The 23,400-nt window shown below is 41.4% G+C and overlaps 1 protein-coding gene across 5 annotated transcripts; it reads right to left on the reverse strand.

Annotated features, from left to right (window-relative positions):
* Positions 1-1,059: 1,059 nt before the first annotated feature.
* Positions 1,060-23,374, reverse strand: UBE2D1 (ubiquitin conjugating enzyme E2 D1). 5 transcript variants are annotated; one of them, XM_048310410.1, is made up of 8 exons: positions 21,485-21,570; positions 13,787-13,850; positions 13,671-13,702; positions 7,740-7,857; positions 7,276-7,353; positions 6,927-7,032; positions 3,741-3,834; positions 1,060-2,066 (listed from the first exon to the last, which is right to left on the reverse strand). In XM_048310410.1, exons 4-8 carry the CDS (start codon positions 7,788-7,790, stop codon positions 2,021-2,023), a joined length of 375 nt encoding a protein of 124 aa, XP_048166367.1. In that variant the 5' UTR covers positions 7,791-7,857; positions 13,671-13,702; positions 13,787-13,850; positions 21,485-21,570; the 3' UTR covers positions 1,060-2,020. The 5 variants fall into 5 exon arrangements, with proteins under 5 accessions (XP_048166367.1, XP_048166363.1, XP_048166364.1 ...); XM_048310406.1 differs by lacking the exons at positions 7,740-7,857; positions 21,485-21,570 and adding an exon at positions 23,277-23,374; XM_048310407.1 differs by lacking the exons at positions 7,740-7,857; positions 21,485-21,570 and adding an exon at positions 23,277-23,374 and having other exon boundaries at positions 1,060-2,708.
* Positions 23,375-23,400: the final 26 nt, after the last annotated feature.

A 23,400-nucleotide genomic window follows, 5' to 3' on the forward strand; every position in this document is an offset into this window, starting at 1 on the left:
AAGACCAGAAACATTAACAGTTAAAATGCAAATGTTTTCAAACCGCCCCTAGCACAAACTGATAAACCAAGAGAAACCAAGTCAAACTTCCAATATCACACAGTTCAGTACAGATATTCCAAAAATTTAAATAATTTCTAGTACAAACAGATTACTACTTACCTAGATAAAAAAACAACTCTGTGAATACATTCTGATGGTCAATTTTCTATGATCACTGGAGCACAAAGTACAAATGATGTCTTTGCCTTCCCAGCTCCATTGTCCTAGTTCAAGTATAATGAAGCACTCAGTAACAAAAAAAATGCATTTATTCAGCTTGCAAAATGTAGTGAACAGAGATATTTTAAGGTTATTAGAACCACTCTCAATTGACCTGCTGTTTCAAATATCATTACATTACAGATAAAACTAGCACAGAAATTACATTTTCCCATATGTGACCAACTAAAGGTCAGTAAATTAGCAAACACAAAGCTAATATTCCACTAATAGAAATAAAAGCTCTGACTGTGCATACTTACCACCCATACCCCAAATTCCACTTCGATGTATGTTCGAATAAAAAACAACCAAAAAAAGCCTCAAATCAAATATATTTGTGCTCTTAAAAATGTATTTTATGATGACAAATTTCCCAACTGCAAGTCATTTTTCTTTCATGTGCAAGATACAAAGAAAAACATTTTGTCATCCTTTTTTATTTTCAAATAAGCAAGAAGAATGATCGTAGGAAATCAAGAATTCTTCTGCTTTTAATCTATATTTTAAGAACTGATTGCACCTGTCCAGCAATACTGGTTTTCCACATGCATAGTCTGAAGCAACTGAAGTGCAAGTTAATGGAAAAGTTACTTTCAGGTGTGAGGAGTTTACTGTAACATTCTGATATTGCAAATACACAACCTTAACAGACTCTTGTGATTATCTCCTCCATAGATGAATATTGGTGTGGCATGGCATTAACCTAATTGAAATCCTATATCCAACAACGGGCATAGGACACTAAATCCACTAGGCTAGAGCTAGTATAAAAATTAACTGCAACCCAGTTCTAAGTAGTACATGATGCATGGCTTTATTGAACATTCTGTCTACAAGACACATACACACTACTGGCAATTCTCTGTTAGAATGTTAGAACAAGTACTTTAAGGATATGCATGAGTTAAGATTAAAAAATTAGCCAAGGAAAGTAGAAAATGTATTTTATTTATATGGAAAAGGCTACATCTGGATTTGTAAAAGGTCTGTGATGGTGTTATGTTGCCTACACATCAAAAATCAGTTGTGAATAGCAACAAAACATTACATATCTTTCTACATACCAGTGCAATTAGTTCACATTGCAATGAAATTGAGTATGCAACAGAATCAAAACCAAGTGTTTCTCCATAATCAGCATACAAAGATTTAGAGCGCAAAGATCATTTTAGGTTTTAAGAAGTCTGCAGTCAGTCTTCAGAATATTCTAATAGGTGAAATACTCCAATTATTTTCACTATGAGCAGGTATATCTTGTCAATACTGTGCACAAGCAAGTCTAAAATTAAATGACTTACATTGTAAATAGAATCGTCTATACAGTAAAAAAAAAACCAAATTATGTAACAGAACTAACAAAAAGAAACTTAAACACAGTTATGAAACAGACCATATACTTGAATGACATACATACAGTATTCATCACATGAAAACAGCTCTTTTTCCAGCAAAAATAATTTGGTTGATTTACAACTGCATTATGGATCTTGTAGTCTGAAGATGCAGGTGTCCAACTCCTAAAAACTATAATAAATGTCTTCTGTAAAGCATACAAAGAGGATAAATATTCTTATCACAGTCATAAGGTTGTTTTTGGAAGTTTGCTCTCCCTTGCTCCAGAAACACACTTACATGGGTGAAAAAAAATTCAAGGGGTGTCACACTGAAACCATAAACTGTGCTCCATTTCCTTCTAATTTTGAAAAAAAACTAGAATTTACAGTACTCTGTGGTATATGAAAATGTCTTCAAAACTTTACATTGCATATTTCTGAGTCCATTCTCTTGCATGTCTGTTGTATCTGTACGTGCAGAAAGAAGGCATTACAGTGAAGAGCTGTTAGTGATACATTGACAATGGCCACGTATTTACTTAATATAGGTGTTATTGAGCTTTTCACCTCTGAGCATTGAGTCAAAGAACATTAAAATAGTCTAAAAGCCAAGAAGTATATACCCACTACACATTCAGTTTCTAAGGTCACCTATCAGCTATTCAGGCTCTAACCCAACTTCATAGGTTTGCATTAAATTGTGTAGCATTGTGCATCCTTCATTTGTGTTTCACAGCTGGTTCCCTTATTTGCACCTTAACAGGAATTTGTTGTCAATTACTATTAAAGGCATATGCTATTATGAGTCTAACAAAGTTTACACACTTTAGTTCCATAAAATTCAGTAAAATTAACTGGGATTTTATTCTCCATTCTGCACTGCCAGCTGCATTTCAGAACTCGAAAAGAAAATTTTCCAAAAAGCATTTTTTACTAGGTTTTAAGTCTTGGGTCTTTTCCTTCTCGTATGAAGCTGATTATCTTATAATTCCATAATCCCAAAGGTAAATGTCCTTAGAGAGTTGATAACTTCCCCTCTGGTCCTTATATTTGCTACATTCCACTCTTCAGACTGGATTCACTTTCTTCTGAGTCATCCAGAGAGAAATGCTGACAAGTTTTTAAACATTTTTCTTAAGATCAGTATAGCAACTCATGTACTAATTGGTTTTCTTCTTAAGAATATGCTACCATACGAGTCTTTACATCTTTACTTAATAAAATACCCATAGATAAATGCTCAGGGGTAACCAGCCATATCTTTCATTTCCTAAATCCAAGACGAAACAAAAAAATTTAATAGGTGATCATCATAAGAAGATAAAGCTATAGTCAAGACTATACATTTTCTTACTTTCCCTAGCAAAGATAAAATTTTGAGGTTTGGAGATAGAAAACCATCCCTCATTCACTTCCTTCACAAACAGGAGGCACAACAGCTGAAATCACTAATAAGTAGGTGGGTAGAAAAAAGTTGAGCCACAAATGGGGAGAAGCTGATGCTCAACATCCTCAACTTGAACACTATCTACTTTGCAGAATGAGCTACAGAGTTCAAGCACTTGAGAAGTTACATGATTTGACTATACCAGACACTGAACTGTCAGGAAAAGGCCATTTTAATAATTCTCAGTCTAAGCAGAGAAATACTAGACCACAGACTTCTGTGTAACTTCTACATCACTCCTTTGCTGTCTACTGCTCAAGGTAAAAGCAATACTCAAATCTTCCTGAATTTGTGACATGGGATGAGCCACAGGCCCCTGCATACACTGCAAGAAGTCTTCAGTGGCTCAATACTAAAAAATAGGTACCAAACAACTCAGTCAGTTCAACAGAAGATCAAAAATCCAGAGGACTGCAGTAGTGACAAATAACTCATATTTCGGAAAATGATTTTTCATGCAATAAATCTAAGACGTTACACAAAAGTGCAAAGGTTTTATGTAACTAAGTACAAAAAATTAGTTACCAACAGTTGTGTGTGCCTACAGTTTTCTAGTTGCCATCACCATTCTCAATATTTAAAAGGCTAATCCTGTAGAAATCTAGGAAAAGAGTATTGCTAAAGCTAATATAGAAGGTGCATAGCAGATAGCCATCTGCAAGTACAACACACACAATTATTTATGTTATACTCACTTTTCCTTGTCTGACTTGTAGATCTGTGCAATATCTGGTACTAAAGGATCATCTGGATTAGGATCACAAAGTAAGGAGCATATGGACAATAAAACTAAATAAAAGAGACACTAGATTAAGCAAGTTAGTTTGCTTCATTTCTGTAATCCTTTAATATATTCCAGTACACTGAAGGAGGGTGGTAGGAGGGAATTGGAAAAAGAATGCCTATTAGTATTAAGCTGTCATTTAACAGTTCTGTTCAGAAATGTTTATACAACATCATTTTTCTAGGGCCTAAGTAAACAACACCTGATACAAGCCTAGAGAATTTGCAACCCATGGACCTGTACCTTTTGTAATGATCTCTCTCCCAGATCATAGCCTAGGAACATTAGCCAAACTACAGACTACACAGTTACCTGTAGATATTTGCTCAAACTATGCCTTCCATCTGCAGTTATTTAAAGTAACTAATGTTATTAATATTACATTGCCATGCAGTACTCTATTTGTGCATATCCTTTTCCATTTCTGTGCTGACAGTTATTCTCTCAATGATATGAACATTTTACCTAAGTGTGACTTCCATTTTGGGAAATACTTGATCAGCATTAAATACAGGTATTCACTTATAAGTTCATATTAATTTCCTGGTATTGAACTAAAGATGTTTGATTTTTTTCCCTAACATTTTCAGGCCATGCTTTTCAGGAAATTTCTGGTTTTTTACTCAGAACTAACATGCATACAAGAGCACACAGTTAAATAATTCTAAATATGTTGTGAAAGGGAACTTCATGATACAATAAGAATCTGCTGTAAAATACCTTTTTTCCCCGTGCTTTATCTTGTTACCAAAGAGCCCACACCTATTTTCAGAAGTAGAAATTTCAGCCACTTAAATACTGACTTATTTTAAGTGCCAGTAACATTAGAAAATCAGGTTAGAATACATGGTCACACCTATCAGAAGTGCTATAATATGCTGTAAATTTGCGATTCAGTTAAAAAAAGACTAGAAAGGAGAAAGTTCCATGAGTCACTGACCTAATTTCCAGTTTGGAAAATACATAATATGCAAGCAGGTTAAAAGCATATCAAATCGGAACACGAGACCAGCAGACTGCTCACTTTATAACCAAAGAAATGCTCAACAGGTAGAGATAGAAAAATGCGGAAGATCTAAAAACTTTATGAATTTTCAGTTGTAGATGCCAAGTGTTAAACCTAAGTGCCAATTTTCATTTGCTTAATAACTAGAAGCAAGACAATTTTTGGATAGCTATAAAACAACTAATTTACATGAAAAAATGATACCAATTACACATTGGAGTAATTCATGTCTTCAGCAATGACTTCAGGAAACAGTATTAGATTTTATACAGCTTGTGAGATTACTGCACAGGCCTGTAAGCATAAGAAGTTGGTTTTCTAAGGAGGTACAGCAACTGGACTTGCATAGAGCAATTTCCATTGGACAAAGACTCACAATTTTTTCTTTGCTTGTACACCCAATGCAATGACACTTCTAAAAAAGGGCACATAGTTTAGAGAGCTTCCAAGTACATAAGATGTGATACAGCTTGACCTTTTGAGCCACGAGAAATTTCTGTAATATGACTAAGTGTGCCTTAGCATTTTAAAGATGGGTGAGGAAAAACAACAGCACCCACATTTTAAGCAGCTTTTGAAGTGACACAAAAGAACTGCTTAACTGTTAGCTCAATGTTACAAAAATCTATAGTGCTTGTTGGGGTTTTAGGAGTTGTCCTGATTTTTTTTTTCCTCTTAAAGGAATTTTCCCCATAGGTATTGCTAGGGGGACAAATTGCTGGGTACTTAAGAAAAACAAAAGAGGTGGCCACTCCTAATGCTGGAGAGGGAGGCTGTTTTATGTAGGCTGCTTTTCCTTCTGCCAGAGAAACGCCAGGATCCCCAGCCCGCCTTCCCTGCTCCGCTGGGAGCCGGGCCGTGGCTGCCCTGCCCCCACCATTGCTCTGAGCCTTCGCTACATTGTAGCCGTGCTCGGCCTGCCTGCCCAGACCTCCGGGGGATTCCCTGTTTGGATACATCTCATCTGCCATCCAGGATTTGTGCTCGTCCCTGCCATTCCAGCCTGCCATTCCAGCCTGCTGTTCCTGAGGGTATGGCTGGATACCGGGATCGGCTGCCATGGGGTTTGTAAAGCCTTTGTTCCATTCCTCCCCGGGATCCCAGGCTGCCAGTGCTGCGTGCTCCCCGAGCTCGCTCCGGAGCGCCCCCTGCAGCCGCGGGGGAACCATCGCACCTGCCCTGCTCACCGGGAGCCGCCAGCGCCCCTGCCGGCTGCGAGCGGAACTGCACCAAAGGGGAAAGGGCCTGACAGATGAGAGAGGCTGGGACTGGGTTTGTGGTTCTGTTTGCTGTTACTGCCATAGTTGTTGTTGTTTGTTTGACTTGTTATACACATATATAATAGTAAAGAACTGTTATTCCTATTTCCCACATCTTTGCCTAAAAGCCCACTTGATTTCAAAATTATAATAATTCGGAGGGAAAGGGGGTCGCCTCTGCCGTTCCAAGGGAGGCTCCTGCCTTCCTTAGCAGACATCTGTCTTTCAAACTGAGACAGTGCTCAAATTTTGAGAAAGTTTAACTACAGGATGAGAATATTTTAATAAATCTTTTACTGATGACTGTGAAAAGAGCTACATTCTAAAATACTCATCTTACAAAAGAATGCAAACCACCAGAACAAATTATCTCATTTTAAAATAAAGTGAAATTAAGACCTTAGTCCACACAAGGATGCTCAGGCAAAACCCAAAGAGTCATCAACAGGCAATCATGTAAGCTCACACAACATTAGTATCAGGATTTCACTTTTACTTCCAAGTTGTGATTTTGATGCCCTGCTCATCAGTTTCTCCTCAGTTCAGCAGGCACTGAAAGCTATCGCATTTCAAGCTAATTGGACATTTATTATCTTACCCAACTTGGTTTAGAACATTTCTTTGCTGTGCATGCATCTTTCTGTAATGTGACACTCCCAATAAACTGCACAAGATCTTGGATCATAACAAGAATTCCAATGGAATTTGCTTCTTCTGAAACATGCAGGATAAATGAGTTCCCACTGCTACCTTTAAGATAGTGCAATACACAAAAAAGTGCCATGGCAGTGTATGCAACTTCATAAATGCATTATCAAATCAGTGAGTTTACCTTTAGAAACAGTCAGAGCTGGTGACCATTGTGATCTCAAGATATCAAGACAAATACTCCCATTACTGTTTATGTTTGGGTGATATATTTTTGTGGTAAAAGCAATCTGTAATAAAAAAATAAATAGTAACCAAGTAACATCAGATTAGGGTTATTACATTTGTAATCCTTAACATTATCCCTTCCTTTACAGTCATGCCAGATCTGCCAACACAATTTTTTTACAGTCTTATCTGCATCCATGATGAATATGTATACTATTGCTCACCTTTCTGGTTTAACTTCCAAAATTAAGCCTCATAATAAACTTTGACCAAAACACTTTCTTTCCTTAAAAGAAAAGACTTACCTTTGGTGGTTTGAAAGGATAGTCTGTTGGAAAGTGTACTGTGAGAAAAAATACTCCCCCTTGATAAGCACTATCAGGCTGAGGAAAAAACAAAACAAATAAACCACGTTAATATATTTCAGCTGTTTTGGCGCTTCCCTTCCAAATGTAGATAACCTCCTAGAGAAAATCGATTTTTTCCTCAGCACACAGCCCACTATGGGCCATAAACTGGGAAGGCACAGAGGGAACTGAACCCTCCCACTGGCCTGCAGAGCTACAGTAGAGCCAACTGTGGCTACTACTGCAGCAGCACAACACAGTTACCGAGCACTGCCCTTCTGGGGAGAAAAAGAGAGGGAGATCAGTAGCTTCACTGCAATGAGGAGAATACGAAAACCAGAGCAGGTCCTCCAAATCTTGTCTCCGTGCAAGACCACAGCTGCTCTGATCTTCCTCCATCCTTAAGCTACAAACATACTTACCTTAAGAAGTGGTTTCTCTTTGCAGATGCAAAGAGTGCGATTTTCCAGCATAATTCAGTTCATCATGATGATATCAGGGAGTTTTAAAACATACAACATCTTTGTGACCTGTACAAATCTGTGAACATGCATTTTGTTAGAAAACATGTGCACAGGTTTACATCCAGGTTGCACAGAGTTAATAGAAATAATTTTGTTGTATTCATCTGTTGAAGAACTTTCATTTTTATTAACTAAAAAAGTGAGCTGGAAAGTCTTAATGCTAAGTGATAAAGAGCAGTTCTGCCATTTCTGGTTAAGGGAAAGAAGAAAACTGCTCTCATTACATGGTTTACAACAACAATGTAGGAACTCAATCTCAGCAAAGCCGAAGATCAAGGTTTTGGGTTTCCTTATGGAAGGAAAGGCAGACTGTTTTTAAGTAAAACCTTTACCTCGGAAATTAACAGTTTTAGAAATGACTATGTGACTGTAAAAGGCAAAGTTACAAATGGTTCGCTAAGCCATGTCGCCTTACAGGCTCAAAGTGCAGAGAAGACTGCATAGTAAGGCAGGTTATATTACCATCATGCTAAGTCAGCATTAGGTGACCTCAGAAGATTGCCACTCTACTTCCAATTAGGTTTGAAAGGACCTCTTGCTTGCATACTAAATGGGTTTTTCAAAGTTAAACTAAGCTGAAGATGAGACAAGTTCAGTGTCAAAAAGAAGGCAAAGTGAAGTCACTCTACGTTTTATGAGAAAGGTATATAAAACAAGTTGATGATACTCATAGACAGAAGAGGTTACCCTACTTCTGCACATAGGAAGTGAATTCTGAAGGTAAGCTTTAGTCTTGTGCTTCCCTTGGGCCATCAGGAAACATAAAGAATGTGCACCCCTAATTTCTTTTGTTATCAAGATCAAGGATTAATATCTGAAATCTTCTGTTCCTGTATCTCTGCAGATATGGCTGAGAAAGGTTGGCAAGAAGATGCTCATTCTTATCCTTAACTAGAGACATCCGAGGAACTTAAAGCAAGGAACATAATATTTTCCACTGTAGAATATCAAAGATGAACTGCAAGCTGGAGACGAAAATGGAATTTAAGCCAAAATTTATGTGCTAGTGTTTCCTTTACTCATGTCATCAGAGTCATTCAGGATGGAGACATTATTGGTGGCAACCAGCACATAAGCTTTCGTTAACTCTTCGTCGCTGCTTTGCCATTCACCCTTTGGCAGTGCAAGAGGGCAAGAGTCAGAAGGCCTTGGTATGTGAAACACAGTTGTTCAAGAAAAAGGTCAAAAGCATTAGTATACTACAGAAAAACAGTTGCTGCTGGGCCATGGACAAGTTGGACAACAGACTTAGTTGTTGTGACTGATCTTTCACTACTTCAGAACAACTGTGCTGAAAATGGAGAACTAGTATCAAAGCAGACACATTTCCACTTTTCTCCACGATTTAATGCTGCATCTTAATGGATTAAGTATTATCTCAAAATTTCACCTCACATAGTGACTCAGCTCACTGTCTGAACTAGAGATTCTTCTTTCCAAATTATTAGATCTGAAAGGAAAACACTAGGAATACAAACTCCTTACCAGGTTATTAAGAAGCAGACCTTCCCTCAGATCATGTTGTTCTTTATTATTTTCTTTGCTAAAATTCTTCTCAGTTTTCCTTTAAAACCTTCTGCTGCTAAGCTTTTTTGTCATTTCTTACGTCATTACCTTGACAGGAGTTGTAATTTCCTCAACTCAAGGAAAGCACCTTTCTCACACAAAACCCAGCAAAAGCACCCCACTGCCAGCCTGCAGTTCGCAAAAGCCACATGCTTTTGCCAGAGCCACATCGCGGCTATCGAATAAAATAAGCTCCATCTAAAAGCCCAAAAATTACCCTCTGCAACTCTGCTCTTGTTTACATTTATCAACTTTAATATTAGATTTCACCCACTCTGCCTCCTTTCAGATGGATGAATCTTCCAGAATTGATCTGACCATCTATGAAAAGCAAGCTCTTTACTGTGTAGCCCCCATCACCAACTCAAACACCACAGTTGACTAGTTAAGCACATCTAACTTCATGAAGAAGATGGATTTTTGAAGAGTTACAGAAAGCAACTGGTACCAGATTACTAAGAACAGTATCACCCTGAAGTTTCAAGCTATACACAGCACAGCTGAATGTGGCTGCTGCGTTTACAGGAACTCAAACAAATCCTTCCATACCAAAAAGAGAAGCAAGGTGTAGAGGGATTCCTTGTGGAACAGGGGCATATGATAGCCCAGGAAAGTTTGGGCACCCCAGGGCTGCTGCAGGGGCACCCCAGGGCTGCTGCAGAAGCACCCCTGAAGGGCCCTCAGGCTGCAGATAGGCCAGAAAGACACCTGGCTGCAGGCAGCCTTGAACAGCCTTGGGAAAAGTTACATGCTGGTCGGCTCCGTCGCAGCTTAAGAGGCTGTCCCACGGGAAGAGGGTGTGAAGCTTTGTAAAGTAGATATAAGTGAGTGTAAGTAAACAATAAAGGAAGAACGATGCTCAAATCATATCGGTGTTCGTATCGTGACTTTGGCTGGCTCCCCTGCGCTCGGAACCCCACCTCCCCCCGCTAAACCTGGCGCCCGGAGAAGGGACTCGAGTGCTTTTTGCGCTTAATGCAGGTTCGCTTAAATGTGGTAAGACTCTGAATCATCGTATTGGTGGTGGAGCCTGGGGAACCAGAGCGGGTGGTCTCGAAGCCGAGTAAGCCGGAGGCCGTAGCTCGTGTGCCTGCAGGTAAGAAGCCATGGAGTACGAGGCAGGAACTCGTCTCCTAGCCAATATTCTAAGAGAGGTGAGACTATAAAGGATCGAGATCTTAATGCCCTCCTTACGTGGGCCCAGGAACATGGTTTATTGAGATACACTTCGCTTTTGTTTTCAACTGAAGTGTGGTGGGAAGTTGAGAATGAACTGTGGCTGTCCACGATTGAGGGTGGAAAACAAGGGAAAGAAGCTAAAGCTCTCGGATTAACTTGGAGAGCAGTGACTAACACTCTCGCAGAGATGAAAGCAGAGAGGACAGTGGCCATGGCCGCCATAGAAGCTTTAGGGAGTTGCAGCTCCAGGAGTGGCGGCTCCAGGAAGGGAACAGATGGGGGCCTTACGAAGCCGCGGCCAGAGACCAGGGCGGAGTGCAGGGTTGCACAATTCTTTGGGCTGACCGCGGGTAGACCGATTAAGGGAACAGCAGCATCTGTGCGTTCCCTGTGGGAGTTGCTGGATGCGGCGGGGAAATAAGTTACCCCTCCGAAGTCTGAGGGAGAAATGGCTGCAAAGATGGAAGTGCCAGTGCCCGACTCAGGGGGCAGGGCGCAGGCGAGCAGAGAAGAAATGAGCAGTCCTAGCTCCTGGCCGAAAGTGGTGGCGCGCCCCCCCATCCCCCTGCCGGACAGCGGATCAATGTCTGATGATGAAGCAGCCTCTGCGACTTCGTCACCCGCAGAAACAGCACCAGCCAGGGGTCAGCCCCAAGAGGAGGAGAACCACAGAGAGATGATGCAAGAAGTAGTCAAAAGGCTTGCTGAATTGTCTACACGGCAGGACACGCTAGAGTCCAAGGCTTGCAAAATTACACCTTCAGCACCATGGCATCCCGTGGACCTACCGGTCAAGATAGCCACCAGAACTCCTACATTCCCGTTGGGAGGACTGGGCACAGTACCTATGGCCCCTCCCTTTCCTGCGAGGGGAGGTGCAGCCATTGCCTCCATCAGCCCTGACGGGGAGGACTGACCCATTGCGAAGGAGATGGAATGGAGTTATTCGTGATGCAATCATTGAGGGTGACTGGAATGTTGTGGATGCCCTTGCCTGTCCTGTACAGATACAAGGGGACACTGCAAAGTGGGAACCCCATGACTGGAAGCTCTTGCAGCAAGCCAAGCAAACGGTCACCACGCATGGCTTGCAGTCCGAAGCTCCACGAAGCATTCTGCAGTTTATCTTTACAGCAGATGTCCTGTGTCCTAATGAGTGCATCAGCATTGCACAATTGTTGTTAACCCCTTCACAGTTCCTGCTCAGGAGCGGATGTGGAAGCAGCTAGCACAAGAAGAAGCTAGTAAACACCAAGGCGACACACAAGACTCACTGTATGCGATCCAAGCTGACATGCTAACAGAGAGCAGGGCTTATGGAGCGACGGTGATGCAGCTGACCATGCCCACCATCATTCATCAGTTGTCACAGACTCTTGCCCACAAAGCCTTGTTGTCAGTACCTGAAAAGAAGAAGTCTCCCTCATATGCAGCAGTCCGACAGGGGCTGTCAGAGCCATATGGTCAGTTCATCGACCGTCTGTCAGCAGCCTTGAAGGATGCAACTGACCTCTCTGAAGAGCTCCAAGAGCAAATAATGTTCCAGACCCTTGCCTTTGAAAATGCTAATAGGCAAACTAAGACAATTCTTGCCATGCTGCCCCAGGGAGCAGCAGGTGCTACCTGTGCGGAGCAGTCATCTCAAACAGCTGCATTTACCGCAACACTGCAGAATGTCCTGCAACAACAGGGAGAAGTCATCGCCGCAGCACTGACCAGAGGGGTGCCCAGCAGGTGGTGCCATGCTACGCATACAGGACCCCGAAGCGAGAAGGCGCAGTCAGCATCGGCTCCTGAGGAAAGTGACGCTGCTACTACAACAGCTGGAACTCTGGGACCTCTGTCCCGAGAAGCCTTGGGAGAGGCTGCAGACGCGGCTGAGTGAGGGGGCTGAGAACTTGCCAGATCCACCGCTCTCCGTAGCAGGGGGAAATAGCGAGACCCTGTGACGAATATAACAGCTGCCCTGGGTGGTTGCTAGGGGCTTGTGGGGGGTGTCAGGGAACCCTCTCCGAAGGCAAAACCAAGAAGGGGAGTTGCGTAAATTCTTGGGTATAGCACCAGACCTAGAGGTAGAGTGGGGAATTGTTTTTTGACTGTCTTGAGACAAGGGCATTGGTGGACATCTTCGATCGGCTGTCCGCCCATTTAGATCAAGTGAAGGCAGTTAATTTGGCTAGCATGTATGTTTTCACCTGGTGCTTCAGCAGCCAGGGCTCACGCAATTTAATTAAACTTGCTTGCTGGGCGAGGGATGAGCTAAACGTAACTTCACAGATGCTTGACGAGCTAAGCACAGATGTTACTAGTGTTAGGCATGCAGTATTACAAAATAGGGCAGCCATTGATTTTCTACTATTAGCTCATGGCCACGGCTGTGAAGAGTTCTAGGGTATGTGCTATATGAATCTTTCTGACCACTCTGTCTCAATTCACAAGCACCTCTCTGACTTCCAGAGGGGCCTACACAACCTTCGGGAGACAGACGACCCTATTGGAGATTGGCTTAAGGGTCTGGGTATCACCGGATGGCTGCGTACCTTGGTAGTAGAAGGCTGCCGATTGCTATTTGTAGTTATATTAGGCTTAATAGTATTTGGGTGTATTTTTTTCTTGCCTTAAAGCAGGGCTGAGAAAGATCATCAACCAGACCTGGGTTGCCCAAAAAGAAAACGGGGGATATGTAGAGGGATTCCTTGTGGAACAGGGGCATATGATAGCCCAGGAAAGTTTGGGCACCCCAGGGCTGCTGCAGAAGCACCCCTGAAGGGCCCTCAGGCTGCAGATAGGCCAGAAAGACACCTGGCTGCAGGCAGCCTTGAACAGCCTTAGGAAAAGTTACATGCTGGTCGGCTCCCCTGCTGCCTAGAGGCTGTCCCGTGGGAAGAGGGTGTGAAGCTTTGTAAAGTAGATATAAGTGAGTGTAAGTAAACAATAAAGGAAGCACGATGCTCAAATCATATCGGTGTTCATATCGTGACTTTGGCCGGCTCCCCTGTGCTCGGATCCCCTCCCCCCCCCCCCCCCCCCCCCCCCCGCTAAAGCAAGGTCTTACATTTTAATGGGCATGATTCATATACTTACAGGTCCCATAATAGTTGCTTGCCAATGAAACACTGAAAGTCAAAAGATACAACAATTAGAGATTTTCTGAGCCTTTTCAGAACTGAAATGTACTGAATGTACTAGGAAGAGCTTACAGTCATCTCCAACAGGTCCAGCAGAACAGTGGGCTGGTGGGTCTCGCTGCAGATCACTTAGTTCCTGCAAGAAACACAGAAATATTTGAAAGACATGAAAATCCATACCACTTGACAGCATCTCTCCAAAAGTGGGAACACAAACCAATTTTATTAAACCTGTGGGCATTTTTTGTGGTATCTTGATTAAACAATCAACACTTGAAATGCCCGTTGAGACTGAAAAAGTTTTCTTGCCAGATGGCCTGGAGCTAACATTGTGCTAGAAATTAACATCTGAAAGAATTTAAGAGTTGCAACCAAGTTCATAGTTACGTCAATGTACTTGAAGGAGACAAAAAAAAAATAGAGTTTCTTGATTAGTCTGTAAACTCACTGTTTAATTTAGTTAGAGGCTAATCTGATTGTTCTCTTAGCTTTTGATTTTACAAAAGTTTTTGTATTGTCCTAGTCTGTGGACATCAGCTGAGCTAAACTGGCTCATAAGATCTTTGCAGCCTGCCTGGAGATGATATACGAACATAATATAAAGGGTCCTAACTAAACTGGGAACTAAAGGAAAAATATTAGCTCTACACCTTATTTATCATACTTTGATTCAATTCCCTGCAAGTTTTTTTTTTTTAATGACTACTAAAAACCTCCCAAGTTGAAACATATGCACTCAGAGAAGCTTTGGATGGTCAACTGATTTATTTCTTGTGCAGTAGTCCACACAGTCCCAAATAATTCAAAATTATTATGTGATTATACAAACCCAGCTCAGCTTTTCATCTGATTTATCATCACTATTTCAAACAGAAAACAAGATGGGCAGTAATGTTAGTTCATCTTCCTTGTTTAATTCAATACACTACTTTTGATGTCTGAACTTTTACTGTACTTTTTCCAATTCTAGGCTGATAGGAACTGTGCTGCAGGAACTTTAAGGACTACGTGCAAGTACTTCCTTTGAAATAAGTTGAAAGATGTGTGTTAAATCACTGTTTGTAAATAACTCACTTCCTTACTCAAAACCTCTGCATTTAAGTCAACAATAGACATAAGCAGGTCTGTGAGTTTACCTTAAGAAGTAACACCAGAAACATTTCCACTCAAAATACATTAGTCAAGGCAACTACTTACAAAATCAAGATTTAAACTGGAACTAAGTTTAACTCAAGTGTAGAATTGGTGTACTTAGTGTGATCAGACCTTACATACAATTTGAAGGGTTAAAAATCTGCACTTCTTGACTGCTGTGATATATTTTTCCATTTATGACATCCAGTAAATATTTTAACTCAATTTACCATGGACCTGACACCTAAATTCAGCCAGACTTACAGGTTCACTCTTGACCCTGAAATCAAAGAAGAGTACTGCACCATATCTTACTACTGCTCTGAAGTCACTTCTCACAATCCTTGTAATTGAAAACAAGAGAGACACTTCTTTCATATACTGAAATAGCTCATATTGTCAATTGGCATTACTTGTCTGCACTTTAACTTTATTCTGTTGGTGACACTGTATGCTGATCCAGAAACAACACTGTGGGCTAGACTTTAACAAATAAAGGCACTTTACAAGCGCAGTTCCCGTTTTAATCAGAGGATTCAAATTTCATTAAGGAGTGATTCAGAGAACCAGCTATTTATGCAAAGCCAAGCCACTGCCACTACACACAGGGAGTCAACAAATCTCAAGTTTCCAGAAGTCACCAGAGACAAACATAACTAGCAGCAGAGGTGTTATAGGCACTGTTTTCTCTAATTTGCAACTCAAGATCTAACCTAACAAGAGAAGTTTAAGTCTGGTACACTCACTAAAAAAACCCAACCAAAACCAAACAACTACACTACACTGTGCTAAAAGTCAGAACTCAGACTAACAATCATGCATTTTATAACAGCCATTGTTGAGTACTAAATTCAAGGCAGTAACTGGAAAAATATGTAGATTAAACTTTTCAGAATGTCTCTAAAGTATATGCAAACATTCCACATGCATATGAGAACTACCAGGCAAATTTTAGAGTTGCAAGTCTGAACAGTGCTTTTGTTGCTAGATATATTCATCCAGATCTTTACGTATCACAAACCCACACAAATTGGTTTTCTTTCATACGTACACATGTATTTAAGAATTAACAGAACTGGGGAACACTCCTTGGGTTTACACTTCAATTTGTTCAGGCTAAAAAGGCACTGACATTTGTTCATGATTAAAAAAAACCACCCAAACATTTTTAATTGTACATTATGAGACCCAGAACTATAAACTCCTATTATTACTATTTCCTGACAATGAAGAAAAGGTTCACTTCAATCAACTTCACCAAATGAGAGCAATGTTCACAAATACATTTGGAGAGCTTCTGCAGCTATGAAACATAAAACCAGACCAAACTTCAAAATTAATAAGAGCAAATTCAAGCTGTATTTTGCAACCATATGAAACCATAGTGAAGTTAATGTGGTTTCCATAGAAACTTCGCGGCCAGCACTGCCAGGCATGGTCACAGAATGCCTGCTAGTAGCTGCTTGGCAGTGGCCAGAGACTTGGCAGCAGCTCTCCCCGCTGCCCTGCGGCTATCCCACCACTCTTTGCAGCTCAAAGGCTGCGGGCAGCTCTTCCCACTGCCCCATGGTAACATGATCCAACAGTATGAACAGTTTGAATATTTACATACAGAAATTCAGATGAAGCTGTGATAAAAACAAAGAACTATTCAGCTTTCTGTTGTTGATTATGCTGTTTAAGCTTCGATTCAAAGCAAAATTATCTGGAGAGCTGTAAGATTTAGGCTTCAAGCTTTCCTACACCTTTTAAAATGGTGCAAGGAGACACTCAGATGTCCCTGAGTCAGACTGACCTGCCAGTGCCCAGAACTGAACACTGCAGAACAAATGTGAGGCTCCTCTAAACACATGTAGAAAAACTTCTTCATGACTTTACATATTCACAAAAGAATGAGATGTTGAATACCAGAATTCTTTATACAAAGCACAGATGATCTTTACAAGAAGGCCAAAACTTTGCTTTGTCAAGGGACAAGGCTGAAGACTTACAAAGCTCAAGGTGCTGAAACCTCATCAAGAAGTGCAAGATAACTGCATGTGAGGCACTACACAATCAACTCTAGAGATTCCCCTGTAATTTTAAGTTAATTGGTTACAGCAGCTTTGTCCAAGTTTTATGGATTATTGTATTATTATGTAGCTGCATGACGCAGGTCTGGTCACTTCAAGGGTCTGTACAAATACTTTTAGTCACTGGTATAAAAAATGCTGGTGAAAGACATGTACACATGCCGACAAACAGGATCTATAGCTCAAAACAGTGCAGATTCATTTTCAAAAGAGAAAGTCACCACTACTAATATAGTGTAAACTGGTGCAAGATCTTTTATGAGAATATACAAACCCAAAATTCTGTCTGCAAGAGATGCATCAGAAGTATGAGTTATTTCAAACACTGGTGAACATCACATCATAAAAGCATCTCTCAACAGCTCCAACACATGCCACACTATCCCAGTACAGCCAGGATAAACGTGTACAGACAAAAATACCTAAGCTAGGGACAGTGGTAGGAATAAATCTTCTAATCCTCTCATACAAAATATTACAAGGTAGAATAGAATACTAATGGTTACCATACTACTGGAGATAGGCAAAGCCTCCAAATTACCACCTTCCCTTGCACAACAGACATTCCTGAACAGCTCTGTAGGCAGCATGAAGCAAAAATTCAAGTTTAACAGCTGTAAAAAACAGGCTGTGGTAAGCTATAAATGTTTGAGACATTTCCAAATGTGCAGACTAATACCCATGGTCAAAGAATAATGCAGGATGTATTTCATAAAAGTATGAATTTGAAGACTGCAAGGCCATTTTAACACTTACATGCTTGGTTAGCATCCAGGCCTCTCTCCCAAAAAGCTATTGGAACAACATTGCAAAGGATACTTTGGTGACAAGGAAATAAATGTTCTCAGCATAGCACTCAGGGACACCCACTGACTATGAGCATGAGTAGTTAAAAAACAAACAACAACAAAAAAGTCCTAAAAATGTCTTCTTTCAGTCTAAAAAAATTCAGAAAAAAAAAGACTGCAGATTATCTGAAGACCAAAATAAACTCCAGACAGCATCACTGAAAGCTATTTTCATTCTCCAATCAACACAAAACCACAACCAGAACCTTTCTCCACACTGTTATTTAAAATACAGATTTTTATTTGTCAGCTGTGTTCTTAATTTCTTGCACAAAATGCACTATAGACCACAGACTCATTTCCTACCAACTCCATGAGTACACTGCTGCTTGGAACCATTTGTCAAAAAAACCCACAGTGATCACACATAAGACTTAGTTAATTCTCTGGTTCTTCACAAATTTGGTAAATATAAGGCACATATTTATCATAAGATTTATTGCTATAATGGTTAGCCAGTAATAAATATTCTATTTCCATACATTGTTTTAATGCAAAAAAAAAAAATAGTGCTAAATATGTAATATCACAGCTGAGGTTTTAAAAGCAAATTCAAACATTTTATGTTAGAGTCAAAAAAGTTTCCTCGTTATGTCCATTACCATCTAAAGACTGCAGGTTTAAAGTCAAAATCTAAACCACAAATATCAATAATTTTTATTTGAGTCGATTTACAATAACAATAGTTATTTTCAACATAAATTTTCAAGTTAGTATATCCTGTTAGCCTAAGCATATATGAAACACATACTGAAACACAGAGACATATAGTTCATTGAAATAAAAAAATGTTTGAATGCTTCTGCTCTTACTGAGTCATAGGAAAAAAACAATCAAGCATTATGTACCAATAAGAGAAAAACAACAGCTATTTTTAAAGCAGTGTTCAAATCTATCTCCTTTCTGGTTTCAAAATGTCTTCTAAAATCTCTTTAAGTCCGATTTTTTTTAATGCCTGTAACAAAAGTATGTACTGGTTTTGTACAAGACAGCCTGAGCATTAACAAGCACATCAAACTCCCACTGACACTGGAGGAGCACCCAGGTACAGGACTTATGATGAAAACAATCTCAGCTGTGATATGGAACTAACAGGATGGCAAACTCTGCAAATTAGGTACGTGGACAAAGAATTCAGAACAAGAACCCCAGAAAAATGGTTCTGCATAGGACAGATGGGCAGAACTGAGACCTACACACTATTCTGCAGAACCTGACAGTCTGAATTATTTTCCACCTTGCACAAAAGTAATGGTATCTCACTTTCCAGAGGTGGCAAGAATAAAGTCTTCTTTGCACAATATTCCTTCCCAACTAAAACCTACACTATTTGTTTTGCCTTCATCATTTGCAATATCTGGAATTTACAATGCTCACAAATATATGTTATTCTTTCACTGCCCCAAGGAACATCACACACAGTGCAATTGCACTTTTTTGACAGTGTAGAAATACAGTGCCTCTCTTATACAACGGCAAAGCAAAGCACTGACCAGGTAAATGAACACAGGCTCCTCAGCTTATGATGAGTAGAATCCCCCGACCCTAAACTCTCTGAGGAACTCTGAGATGACTTTGTCATGGAGACACTGCTGACAGCTGTGCCTGCAGAGCAGGGCTTCATGTCCTCACCATTCTTCCACCTCCAGCACTAAGATCAACATACTTCCACCATGTGCAGTGATCAGCTTCTTCACTGGTTACTTAGATGCCCATTTTAAAGAAAGCTCCTGTAGTGGTTTGGTCCAAAATACTCATTACTGTTTATCTTCTGTGAGATAAGAATTAGGAGAAATGCAAAGCAGGCACCAAACTTGAAAGAATATAAAGAAGTTTATTAACAGACCTAAAAGAAGAAAAAAAAATTATACCACCTTCAGAACTCTCCTCCTCCCCCCACCTTCCTCCCTTCTCCCACTGACAATGTAAAAAAAACAACCCTTAAGATGTTCAGTCTGTTTACCACTTCCATAATAAACCTTGTTCAGTCCATTTAGAAAGAGAAGTCTCTTCTTGCTTGTGCTATGTAAACAGTATCACAACGAGACAGCCGCCCACTTCCAAATATTGTTCAGTCCATTTAGGAAGAGGAGTCTCTCTGCTCGCACTGAGTCCCTTCCCCCGACTTGCAGCTTTTCCCGCAACTGCTTTCGAGGGTGCACTCTTGAAGTTTTTTGGGGTACAATTTTAAGGTTGAGCCGTTCAGAAACAAAAACAGAGGCCCTCCTCCTTCCCTGGGAGCAAAGGGTCTTCCTCATCTTCATCTTTAGGACTATCTCTGGGAGCATCTCTAGGAACTGAGGTTTTCTCCTTTCCCATTTGGAGCAAAAGTCCTCATCTGGTTCATCTCTCCCTGTCCAAACTTCTCATGCAATTACAGCTGTGTCAGCATCTGCCTATCTCACCACAGGTGCTTTTGCTTACGAGTTGAACACTCCACCCCCCATATCTTCATGAAATTACAACAGGATACTTTGATATATCATAGCTTCACAACAGAATTTCAGCTTTAAGCATCTCCTCTCTCTCTTCCCTCAGGTTTTCAGCTCTTCACAGCAATAAAAGGGTTAATCTCACCTTGGCCTTGCAGCTTTGCAGCTGGAATGTTGAATTTTTCTTATCGAAGTGGAGAGGGGGGAGAGCCGAGCCGCTCCGGCTGCCCACGGCAAGGCAGTGGGGGGGGGGGGGTTCCATGGCTGGAACAGGCCCATCGGCTCCAGGATGGCCGTGGCCCGACCCGGCCTGGCCCAAGCAGGGCCTGGCCGGGCCCGCTGGCCCCCACACAGGGCCCGCAGCCACCTGTCCCAGCGCTGGAAATGAGAGAGAGCTTGGGGGGGAGTTTGCCTATTCTTAAATGTGGATCACAGAGGTGGTCACAACTTTAAGTGGCTTAGAGAATTGTCCATATTCAAACTGGCCAGCTGATAAGTTCTATCAGTTCCCAGAGGAAGCTGTAAGCACCCCTTAGCAAGGACATCCCTTCCGGGACTATGCTTGCTAACCTATGACAGCTCCCAAGCGCAATACGTCTTTCTGTAACTGGGGTACAGTCTTGGAAGTTCACATGCTATCCTCCTTTGAGGAGTCCCTTGAGGACAATCAACCAAAGGCAAGATGCAATGACACAGATCCCAATGGCAATACTATTTAGAAATCAGTCCCAACCAGTATGACAAAAAAATATGTTTACTAACATGTTGACATATTGTAGCTTTGCTTCCTTTGTAGGTGGTGTCATACTGAACACACAAATTATCAAAATTACTGTGAGCAAACACTCAAGCTTGCCACCAAAGTCCCTTACCTTTGTTAAAGCACAATTCTGAACCACCTAAACCCGCCCAAGCTTAACTTCAGACAGAATGTCTAGACTGACGAGCTCCCAAGCAAAACCACTGTTTGCTGACAGTGTTTTGTTCTCCAAAGAATTCCTCTAGGCACTCTGTGAAACCACATTTCCTCTACTCCAGATCTTATCCCTTTCCTATCCCTGGGATTCAACATAACTATCAACCTTTACAGCCAGTCTGAAACACCAGGAAAGTAGACGAGATAAATAGATGAGATAAACACACCAATATACAAATACATTTCATCTACCATTAAACTTCCAGTTCTGTGATTTTTTGGGAAAAATTTATGTATTACAGACACATCAAAGCAGTTTGTCTTTTCAAACTTCTCCCCTTCATTATAAGTTTCCATTTGAAACAAACCTATTTCCTTGCCATTCCCTTTTCTCTTCTACTTCTCCAGAGATAGGCTGCTAGCCAAATCCCTCTAGTAGAATTTTTTTCTTCCCCTGGAAAGGCAGCAAAGAGTGATGAGGGTAGTTAACGAAAAAAAAGAAAACCAGCAGTAGTCATTTCTGCAGCAAACTAGAAGCAAGCGGTAACTAGTTCTGAATTTAATCTCAACTCTTCTTGGAGGTCCTCACCCAGTTTTGGGTAGAAGTTATTGTATAACCAGAAAATCTCATAGCACCTTGCAGTCAGCAGGTTGGAAAGCATCGCTTCATTTTGGAACAGTAGAAACAGAATTTAATAAAGCAATCATGATGAAAGATACTTTCATAAAATGTCTAACCATAATTTCACATCTATCAAAGTTCTTAAATGCCACATTAAAGAAAATTGTGGCTTTCCAATATGTATGAACATCTCTAAAGCAGAAAGAAAAGTTACACAGGGAATGTGATAAAAGTATGAAGAATAATCCTCTTCTAGCAGGATCTCATTTGGAAAGCCACAAACCACCACTCCATCTCAAAAATACTAGATTACCAGACTTTCCTATTTGTCTGTTTGCTTTAGCAGAAAGAAGCTGAACAAGAAGTGGAAAGAGATAGTATTTAGAATAATCGTTTTCTTGAAACATGAAGGTAAGGAGATGTTCAATAAGAGGTGGGAAATTAAAATGGCAACAAGAGGCAAACCATTCCTATAATATGTAGAAGCACAACAAAGTTATTGCTAAGGAAAACCACTGCAGTTATTTTTTAATATTTGATATAATGGTCAAATGCAACATTCACGACAAATATGTGATATGAAGGAACAAAATGTCCCTTAATTGCACTACCTGTAAAGGCATAAGCTTTGCAGCATGAGACAGGACTACCAACTTCTGGTAGAAATCCATCCAAATAAGTTGGTACCTACTGTAGGGTATCCCAAATCTGCCTACTGTGGGGTTAATCGGTCACTATAAAATCCAATTTCTGCAATACCAGTGGCTTCCGAGAGCAAAAGGGAATCCTGAACAAGAAATTATAGCACCGTCACATAACCAGGGTAGCACTAATGCCGACTAAACATGGCACATCAACAGCAACCAAACACCACGGATTCTGTTTCACGGCCACGGCACTAACCTTAACTCCCCTCCTGCGCTGGTCACCCTCGATACCTCTCTGTACTGTACAGTGATCAGCTCAGCCTTGCCAAACAAAAGGAAACTAGGAATTCACAACTTGAACCAGGCAATTTACAAATATCAGCCCAAAACACTACAACTGGGATACGTTCAAAGGTCAGACCAAAAACTATGCTGACAGCACTTCTTAACCCAGGCAACAGCCAGCCGTGCAAAACGGCAACGCAACGTTCGGGAGACTGGTGCCCCAGCGCCTCTGCTAAAGACCCCCCATTAGGACCTCGGCTTTCTCCGTTCCCGCACGCCACTTGGAGCATCGCGGCTGGTCCACAACCGGCGCGTTAAAGCACCGACTCGGGATGCGGGGCCTTCAAAGAGGCAGAGAGTCCCGAAACCATGAGGCGGCCGACGACAGCCCCCCTTCTCCGCCTCACACCCACTCTCCTTCCCCGGCTGCCGGCGAGGGAAGGACGGGTCCTGGTGGAGAAAGAGCGCGGCAGCGGCTGCCGCGATGCCTCTCGCTGAGCCCGCTCAGGCCGCCGCCACCACCTCCGGCAACAGGGGGGCGGCTCCGGCGACTACCCAAGGGCGGGGGGCCCTTTCCGCCCCCTCCCACGGCTCGGCCCCACTCACTTTCTGTATCCGCTTCAGGGCCATGGGAAGGCGCGGCGGGAGCTTGGGGCGGGAGCACGGCCGCGGCGGGGCGGGGCAGGCGGCGGGAGCGCGCGCCGTGGAAGCGGGAGGGGCGGGCACGCAA

Source organism: Corvus hawaiiensis, chromosome 8, assembly GCF_020740725.1.
Source record: "Corvus hawaiiensis isolate bCorHaw1 chromosome 8, bCorHaw1.pri.cur, whole genome shotgun sequence".
Lineage (NCBI taxonomy): Eukaryota > Metazoa > Chordata > Aves > Passeriformes > Corvidae > Corvus > Corvus hawaiiensis.